The following is a 10,431-nucleotide window of genomic DNA, read 5'->3' as shown; positions in this document are numbered from 1 at the left end:
AATGACCAGCGGAATGCCAGATGCATTAGCATTTCTACTCATTTCTAGATGTTCCAGGACTGGGCTCAAGTACTTTTCACTGATGAATAGAGATACAGATAGGCAGATTTTGGGGTTCTAACGTAGCGAAACACGATCGCTATGGAGGGGACTCACCAGTGATATTACTACCATTACTATGTTTTAACCCTTATGATGGATGATAGAGTGAGCAACATGGCAGCCTGTAGTAAAACTACTGATTGTTGATGGGGGCACGGGTGGCCCAGTTGTTTCGCTGTGCAGAGTTTCGTCCCTTGGCTACTCCAGAAACTTATGATTGTGGGTTCGAATCCCGGTTCGCCCCGATTATGTTTCAAGGTTTGTCAGCACCATACCCGTGCCCGTGGGTTTCACCGAAGTGATAAACGTCTGAGACCTGTATCACTTCGGGCTTTCCTCCCACATTGAGCTAAAGCGCCGTGATATAACTGGAATACTGTTAAAAGCGGCAATAAACCCAACTCACTCACTCACTGACGGTTGAGCAACATGACGGCCTGTAGTTAAACTACTGATGGTTGATAGAGTGAGCGACATGGCAGTTGTAGTAAAACTACTGATGAGTGAGCAACATGGCAGATTTAGCAAAACTGCTGATGGTTGATAGAGTGATGAACATGGCAGTCTGTGGTAAAACTACTGATGGTTGATAGGGTGATGAACATGGCAGTCTGTGGTAAAAATACCCATGGTTGATTGACATCATTGTGTGAGCATGCATAGCTGTATCAGTGAAATAATCTTAAAACCTATTTAACCTTACCTCACCTCTAATGCTGCCAATACATAATCAAACGTTATACATTTACTAGACCATTTGCAATAAACGTTCATACAACAGGGTCCTATATAGGGCACTATGAGCAGTCCGAAGACTTGGCTGTTTAGATTATTAACGTTAAGCATGTGATGGCCCAGTTCTTGCTCCCAGTGTACAGCTGTTTATGTCACAGTTGACAAGGGGATAGCACTTCAAGTGCAATAGCCCAGATATTACCCGAGAGTGTGACCTAGTGTGACGCTGTCAGGCACACACAGTTAACATTTAAACATTTACTCTATGGCTTAAGTTGTTGGTTTGTTGTTTAACGCCGCACTCAGCAATATTCCAGCTATATGACGGCGGTCTGTAAGTAATCGAGTCTGGACCAGAAAATCCTGTTATTAATGTCATGAGCATCGATCCACACAATTGAGATCGATGACATGCATCAACCAAGTCAGCGAGCCTGACCACCCGATCCCGTTAGTCGCCTTTTACGACAAGCATGGTCACATTTTACGGCAAGTATGGTTTGTTGAAGACGTATTCTACCCCGGAATCTTCACGGGTCCTATGGCTTAAGATTCACATGTGTCTGGTCGTCGTCCCGGTATCACACGCAACGTTCTCTCCGCCTGTGTGTCTGTATGTGTGTGTGTGTGTGTGTGTCTGTCCGTCCGTCCCTCCCTCCCCCGTCCCGTGAAGATCCGGGGTAGAATAGGTCTTCAGCAACCCATGCTTGCCGTAACAGGTGACTATGCTTGTAAAAGGCGACGAATGGGATCGGGTGGTTAGATACGCTGAATTGGTTGGTGCATGTCATCGTATCCCAATTGCCTTGATCGATGCTCATGATGTCAATCACAGATTGGCTGGTCCAGACTCGATTATTTAGAGACCGCCGTTATATAGCAGTGCAGCATTAAACCAAAACAAAAAACAAAAAACAAAAATAACAACAACAAACAAACAAACAAACAAAATCTATCTATCTATCTATCTATCTATCTATCTATCTATCTATCTATCTATCTGGGGAGTGGTGTAGTCTAGTGGGTTATGCGTTGGCTCGTCACGTCGAAGACCCGGGTTCGATTCCCCACATTTCCCATATTCCCAAATAAACCCTGCGTCATGTTGTTTTCTTAATAATACGAAACTATATTATGTAGTTGAGTGAATATGATATAGTATTATTTCACAGACATGCACATATAATCAGTTAAGATACACGTGCACCCATCACTGAACCACGGAATACGGGGGTTTCTCTGAGTGCGCACATCGTATCAAGTATGGACAATATATTATATTTACTACAACCATGTTGTTGGGCAGTTTCATGTTACTTGTGGTTCGGTCGGGTGGCCTAGTGGTTAAAGCGTTAGCTCGTCACACCGAAGACCCGACTTCGATTCCCGACATGGCGTAAAACCATGCTCACTCACTGGTATTACTTGGTTTACGGATCCGACAACATGAAAATTCACAAATTTACAATTAAAGGTTTGTTTTCTACAAACTATGTTGTTAATTTATATGAAGAAAAACACTCCAAAGCGATCAGTACGGGAAGGGAAGTAACTCTAAATTTGTAATTTACCCAAGTGACAAAGGCTAGTAGTAAACAAAATGTTTCTAAAAATGTTAATCTTGACTACCATGTGGGAACTAAAAAGTCCCAAACCAACTGTTTGAAAAATAAACTTTCACAATTCATACACTGCGTATTCCCACTGTTCATATTGACAGTAAACGTTACCTTCACAAATAAACAAATTGTTGCAAAAGTAGTCTGTTTGGTTTTCTCCAGGGGTCACCTGTGTAAGATGTCAACTGAACACAAATTAAAAAAACAAACAAATTGCGATATTTCACTTCTTATTTGTGATAATTCTGACTTAGATAGATACATATTTTGTAGTGATGTGTATTACAGAGCTCCGGATACCTTTTTGAGCAATTGAGATTTTACTCTAGGGTTTCGATTTTAATTGGGTTATTACATTTTTCATTGGCTAACTAATTATTTTTTACTCATCTATTCATCACTCTATTGGGGTTTTCCTAAATTTAGTGAAAATTTTAAGATTAAAAATAATTGAAATAATGTTTTAGATGTTTATAACTGTTCTAGTATATAGATTTGGCTCGGAAAGTAAATTAGCTCGTAATTGTGTTTCGGAAATAAGCTTCTTTATACACATGCTGAAAAAGCTTCATTGGGTATTTACGCATGCTGTTTTCATACATTTGAGTTTTTCATTTGATGCATGTGTTTCTGTACGCAAGTTAATTAAAAGTAACTGGGTTTTAAATATTTGTTTGGGGTATTTTACGCACATACGCTGCTTATCTGTAGCTCTGTTTTGTCAATGAGGCGAATAGTGAAAATGTAATTCCATTCCATAGTTTTTCAGATATCCGTCAAAATATTGTTTGTTGTTGCCCTAAGTTCGTGTTCTCGCTAACAATAACATGCCTACACTAGGTCTAGGACAGACCACAAATCATTGGGCTACGTCATACTCACATAAGTCTGGCCTACCTTTGTCTTGTTTAAGTAAGGGAGTTAACCTCCAAGGCACATTCTGAACATTCATGTACCAGAATATATACCTTGTATACACTTAAATGACCTACATTTTTTTTTAAAATTTAATAATTTTTAAAAATATTTTGTTTTTTCTGGATGTCAGCGTACTGGTGAGAAAGGACTCGACCCACCTCTTGCCTGATGATTCCTATTTAAAAAGTCTTCTTCTGAATCACAAGAAGACAGTCAAGTACCTCAGGATGTCACTGATCCTCACTCAAGTCACAGGACCATGTTACTAATAATAACAATAAAAAAACTCGCTAAAAAAATCACAGACGAGGCCAAAGGCCGAGGCCTCGTCTGCGAGGTTTTTTTTGTTACTATTATTAGTTACGTGGTCATGTGCTCAAGTTTACAAACTGTCCCACTGAACGCCAACAGAAGTAGCACACCACCGTATTCCCGATGCAGGTGCTCTAACGGTGTCTGAGCGCTAGATTGACCCTGTGAAAAAAGTCCAGTAACATTTAAAATGGGATGATTCTCACTTGTTCAAGTTTCAATCCAGGTACCACAAGAAGGTTATAATATGACACTGTAAGTGTCCCGATGTTGATACGGTATGACTATTTAGGGGTATTTTTGTTCAAATGTTTAAAATTGAAGACTAAACTCAGGGAATAGATTTATGTTCGAGATAAACATATATAAATGCCTACAATATATAAACTAGTCGTTTAATGCATAAATATTTAACTGCACAATGCACTGAATCAAAAATAAATGACATAAGCCAATCACATGCATCTTCCACCTAGCCAAATAAGTGGGCCCCAAACTGACCAATAACAATACCTAAAATATATTTTGTTTCTGAACATCTAAATTATCACGAATGAAACCAAATGTAGAAAACAGCTATTATGGAGATGCAATGATCGAAAATACTTATATGATATGCATTAACTAGTTGCCAACTACGATTATACAATGTATACAGAGCAAAAATTGTTAGGGATCATGAAAAACGTTTATATTCCGTACACATTTAAAGGAACCATGTTGGCAGTACACAAAAATATATTTTTTTAAATATTCATGATTCCTGAAAAATATTAGGGATCATGATTATTTTGGGGATATGTTTTTTGCAATTGAAATCTTCGGGGATTAATTTTTGGGTAGCATAACATGAACATTTTTTTTTACAGCATGTTTGTTTGGCTATATTTGTTGCAGTTAGTAAGTAGCAGTAAGTTGCATATTCTGTCTGCAATCCATAAAAGCAAAGTGTTGGGTGGGGTTGGGGGTTGGGGCGGGGGTGCCTCACAGCCTCAGATTTACGTTATTCAGTTTGTTGCATGCACTTGTATTAAGCCTGGACTCACTTGTATTTAGCATCGGCTCACTTGTATTTAGCATCGGCTCACTTGTATTTAGCCTCGGCTCGCTTGTATTTAGCTTTGGCTCACTTGTATTTAGCCTCGGCTCGCTTGTATTTAGCTTTGGCTCACTTGTATTTAGCCTTGGCTCACTTGTATTTAGCTTTGGCTCACTTGTATTTAGCTTTGGCTCACTTGTATCTAGCCTCGGCCCGCTTGTATTTAGCCTCGGCCCGCTTGTATTTAGCCTCGGCTCACTTGTATTTAGCCTCGGCTCACTTGTATCTAGCCTCGGCCCGCTTGTATTTAGCCTCGGCCCGCTTGTATTTAGCCTCGGCTCACTTGTATTTAGCCTCGGCTCACTTGTATCTAGCCTCGGCCCGCTTGTATTTAGCCTCGGCTCACTTGTATTTAGCCTCGGCCCGCTTGTATTTAGCCTTGGCGCACTTGTATCTAGCCTTGGCGCACTTGTATCTAGCCTCGGCCCGCTTGTATTTAGCCTCGACTCACTTGTATTTAGCCTTGGAGTTCCTCATCTCGAACACTCTCCAGTCAGGTGACACAGACAGACAGCCCTCGCAGTGTCAGTTGTTGCCCAGACCTCCACAACACCTACAGGTAAGACAGTTCACTCCGTCAGTACCCTCACTTGTCAGTCGGTGTATTTATCATTTTACAACACGAATGGAAATGAATAGTTTGTTGTTCATACGCATCACCATATTATTATGCAGGTATGTCGTTCAGAATCACGCCCAAACGGTTTGCTTTATGTGGTAAAATGTTAAGACAAGTATTGGTCGTTTTGCATATAGACTTGTGTATATTAAGTGGGCTGTATCTATTTAACGGACTTATCTGTCAAATGTATGTGCGTTAGGTTTAGACAAAATTATTGTTTAAGTATTAATTCCACGGTATAGCATATATTGAATATCAAACATGTTCCGAGTTCCGTGTAGTCGGTCATAAGGTTGTAGTGGTAGCATGCTGTATATTTCATCCGGATACTGATATTTAAGTGTGACTCAGTTATTTTGTATATGTGAAAACGTCACACGAGGTATGTACATTATCTTTTAATGTAAGGATTCTATGATGAACCATACATTGATTGTATGCATTACTTGTTCATAAACAGAATCCAGACTGCTTTAAATAATTGTTTATAAGAGTTATTTGATGGAACTAGCCTGGCAGAAAACGTTAATTTCTATAGCTAATATATAATGTATTTACATCCCACATATCTATTCTTATAGCACAACTAAGCCAAATCTAACAGAAGTAATAATATTCATGTAATCATCTAATTAATCTGTTAGTTCAGTCTTGTTCGGTCATACCCCAGTTGTCAGATAGCGATTTTATTTCTCGTTATTTATAAATTATTTTCTCGTTATTCAAAATATTTTCTCGCTTACTACGTTTGTTTGGAAATGCTCGAAATTTCGCGGTTTTTCTCGTTACTTCGACTAAATTCTCGTTATTTCAGATATTTTCTCGAAATGTCAAGTTTTTTTCAATTAACGTGAAATAAAATAATAAGTGACGAGAAAAAACTCGAAACAGCGAGAAAATAATTGATCTAACGACTAAATAATTTGAAGTAACGAGAAAATAATGGAAGTAACGAGAAAAATTCGAAATTACGAGAAAATAATCGTAGTAACTAGATATTAATTGAAATTTCGACTTTAAAAATAAACAAAAATAATTGAAATAACGACAAATTTCGAAGTAAAAAAATATATATGCTACCAAAGTGGCACCATTAGACTTTCGTAGCTTTGCGCACTATGCTGGACATAAGTATAAATTGTACAGAATAGACGCATTGAATATTCAACTAGAAATACTCTCTTTATACTGGAATATTTACTTGTTTACAATACATTGAGTACGAAGTCTGTGAAAACGCAACGGTGACTGCAAAACATTTTATTTTTTTTATTGTGATGTTATTTGACGTTTTCGGGGAAAAATGTACAGTGCTGTGACTGGCAATAATACACACCGAATGATAGTAATCTTGGTAAAATGACTCTCGACACAATAAGCAATATGACGAATTAATTCAGTGCACTACTGGCTACAGAAATAGATAGCATTTTAAACACGGTACCTCATATATTGTCGTGACCGAGAATGTTGTTCCAGAAATAATACATACAAAGAGAAATAACTAATTTCCACGTCGGTATCAGACCACCGTCCACTGACACATATTCAGCTGATAAACTTCAAAGTTAAATGGCATGTGTGGGCACGTATGTGCCTTTATTGCTAGTCACTAGAGCAATGCAGTCTGTCCTCATAAGTGACAGAGCATTAACTTTTCTGAGTGGAGCTTGGTTTTTGTTACAGGCAGCATGCTTAGGTCACGCCTATAGTGGTATGCACAAAGGGAGACAAGCACAGTTGTCTTGATGTAGCCCTCACGAATAAACGTGTCTCAAACACACTCCTGCGTCCGTCCTGATTTTGAAGGAATAGCTAAAATAACAACCCCCTTCAGGCAATTTATGACAATTTGTGATTTTAGCTCACCTGTCCAGAAAGTCGTTAGGATTCGACTTCGGCATCGTCAAATAAAAGCCGTTTATATATTTTCGACTTCTTCTCCGAAAAGGCTTGATTGATTCTACTAATGGATGTTTGTTACCTTAAGGGGGCGGTCGAGTAGCCTAGTGGTTAAAGCGTTCGCTCGTCACGCCGAAGGCCCGGGTTCGAATCCCGACATGGGTACAATGTGTGAAGCCCATTTCTGGTGTATTGCTAAAAGTGGCGTAAAACCATTCTCACTCACTCACTGTTACCTTAAAGGGTTCTAATTAGTTCGAGGCATCAAAATTGGAATTTCACTATGACCACCAGACAGACATTTTTGACTGGAATAAAGGAATATACTAATGATATCTTCTCCAACAGATAAAAAAGGCTAGAAGCATGAGAGTTCCAAGCTTGTTCGAGATATCTTGATGGGAAATCAAAAATAACTAGATCCGGGGTAGAGTAGGTCTTCAACAACCCAAGGCGACTATGCTTGTTGTAAGAGGCGACTAACGGGATCGGGTGGTCAGGCTCGCTGACTTGGTTGATGCATGTCATCGTATCCAAATTGCTTGGATCGTTGCTCATGAAGTCAATCACTGGATTGTCTTGTCCTGACTCGATTATTTACAGACCGTCGTCATATGGCTGGAATATTGCTGAGCGTGGCGTTAAACAACAAACAAACTAACAAACAAATTGATCAGTGAATATACTTTCTCTTTCATTTATCATGAGAGTTGCGTAAAGGGTGGAACCACAGAGCACTGTTCAAATCATTGTGAACACAAATGGCCATTAAATGAGTAATGACCATTAAATAGATTTTCAGTAAGGTTGCAGGCGCGAGAAGAACCTCTCGATGCTTCAGGGTGTCGCCGTTGCTGCTAACAGCTTTACTGGTCCAGTGGGTTCTACGGAAAAGAGGTTCACTTCGGATGAATGATGACGCCCTTTTGTATTTTCCAGTGTGGCAGTGATTTGAATTCCGATGAATATGCCTTGAACAAACTTTGAACTATATATGGTGACCATTTCAGCCACCAGATTTATAATCTCTAGCGCTTCAAGATATAGAATTAAGATCTTTTTGATTCTTTTTTTTAATCAAAGATGGCTACCTGGAGACCAAGTTGAAATAGATCCAAATTTGGTGCCTTGTACAAACTTGAACTCCCCATAATAACAGTCACCCACACAAATTTTCATTAGAATCCATAGAGCAATTTTGATGAAAAAGTCGAAAATGTAAATTTGTTCCAATAGAACTCACCTGGATACGTCGTCACCAGTTACAATAGTCAACTTGCAACGTGTGCTAAGTGTTTGTTTTTGCTGACGATTTAATCTGGTGATTACATATCCTGGTGAGCTATAATCGAGTGGCAGTATTTTAATCCACACCTGCAGGATCGGTTGTTGAAATACGTCCTTGGTTTGATTATCATTAATCATTTACCTATTGCTTCTTTTCAGATGCATTTACCAGGAATAGCAGTCTTCATGCAAGCCCTGCTCCTCCCGGGGACACACCAGCCAGGAGACCCTCAGGAAACGCGAAAACCACCATACTGGCCGTCCACCTTCTCTGTCCAGTTTGCAGAACTCAAAGTAGTCAATGACACAATTTCCTCCCAGAACAAAGGGGCGTGGTACTACGACTATATCCGAAAACAAGCAAGATTTGACCATCTTCAAGGCCAGAAGAACAATTTCTGTCAGCACCAGGGACTGAGTGATGACAACCCACAGGGTACTTGTCATCTGATCTTCTCTAGGGACCTGTCTCTGTATGTTCACTACCCAGAGGCAGGCACCTGCTGCCGGCTGTGTGGGGTGGAAGAGGGCTGTACTGTTCTCAGACCCGATTGGCTGAAGGGTTCTACCCCCATCGGTACCGAGGTGATATCTGGCACTGTGTGCTACGGCTGGACCACTCCCGGGGCTGTTGCTAATGACACGTGGTTCGCTACTGAAGACAATGTACCATGTCTGTATAATGAAGTTGTTGGCCGTCTGGATCATAATCTCACGTTTGACATGGATACTTACACAAAGGCTGAACCCGAAGATGCTATTTTCAAAGTCCCCGACCAATGCTACAAAGACTGTCCCAATCCTTACACACCCCCATTCTAAACTGGTGCAGGTCCTCATCCGCGCTACAGGGGGAATGCGGATCGGAAAAGGTCTTGTATTCTTGTGTTGTTAACTTCTTACTTGGCTTAAAGTACTCACGGAAATGAAAAAAAACTGTTTTTTCGACCTCAGATCTTAAATAAATGCAGTTAATATACAAAATATGTAAATATTCAAACAACTTAACTAGTACTAATTGGGCCGTGGCACAAATACAGCGTATCAAATGTTTTTATGCCTTTTTACACGTAAAAGTGTGTAAAAATGTGAATAAAACAGACTATTGTGAAACAGGGCATAACCAGGTGTAAGTAGATCAAGGTGACCTATGACACCTTGACGACAGGTGAGAACAGGTGCATAATGCCTATAGTCTGTTTCTGCTATGTCAATTTGGACTTTTATTTTTGAATGTTGAAAGTGCCGACAAATTACCTCCTGTAAAGTACATTTTGTATTGTTCACTGAGATCAAACTAGCAAATCCAGAGTAGTACTTTTCGAGTTGTTTTGTTATTTCGTACTTACAGCTACGTAACACTTTGTGTCGATTTTTAAATTGAGAAAAACAGGTTTTGTTCATTTCCGTGAGTACTTTTTTTTTTTTTAGTGCATATCACTGTACAAAAAAGTCATGGGTCGGAGCTTCATGCAGTCACTCGTTTCTTTTGTCCTGGTCTGATTATTTACAATATCACAGGCTTGTGATTGTATCAGTGGATGTGCAGTAAAACCCCGCTCCCACGCAAGAAATCACCCACTCTTTCATATCAATTCCTTACACATAATGCCCCTTATGTTGGGACAATGGTGCAGCTGCCATGTGAAACAATATAACAATGGATACACACCTATACGTCGTATACGTTGATAACAGAATGTTCTAGTTTTGTTCTGAATACAACTGTTTCAATATTATGGTGTATTCTTTGGGTCCCATGATGTCTTCATGTCTTGTTATTAATTCGGTAACTGTTCCTTGTTCTCTGTCTGATATATGAAATGACAGTATAT

General features: G+C 39.5%; 1 protein-coding gene across 1 annotated transcript; it reads left to right on the top strand.

Annotated features, from left to right (window-relative positions):
• Nucleotides 1–8,755: 8,755 nt before the first annotated feature.
• On the top strand, nt 8,756–9,418 carry LOC139442001 (uncharacterized). The gene has a single exon (XM_071222754.1). The coding sequence runs from the start codon at nt 8,756–8,758 to the stop codon at nt 9,416–9,418; it is 663 nt and encodes a 220-aa protein (XP_071078855.1).
• The last annotated feature ends 1,013 nt before the right edge of the window (nt 9,419–10,431 follow it).

The sequence above is a fragment of the Haliotis cracherodii genome, unplaced genomic scaffold, assembly GCF_022045235.1.
Source record: "Haliotis cracherodii isolate W230 unplaced genomic scaffold, xgHalCrac1.p SCAF_5, whole genome shotgun sequence".
NCBI lineage: Eukaryota > Metazoa > Mollusca > Gastropoda > Lepetellida > Haliotidae > Haliotis > Haliotis cracherodii.
Note: the sequence above shows the minus strand (reverse complement) of the source record. Positions and strands in the feature narration are given on the sequence as shown.

Bases quoted from the DNA above. Each gene is read 5' to 3' on its own strand.
- LOC139442001 (XM_071222754.1), top strand. From the start codon at position 8,756: ATGCATTTACCAGGAATAGCAGTCTTCATGCAAGCCCTGCTCCTCCCG.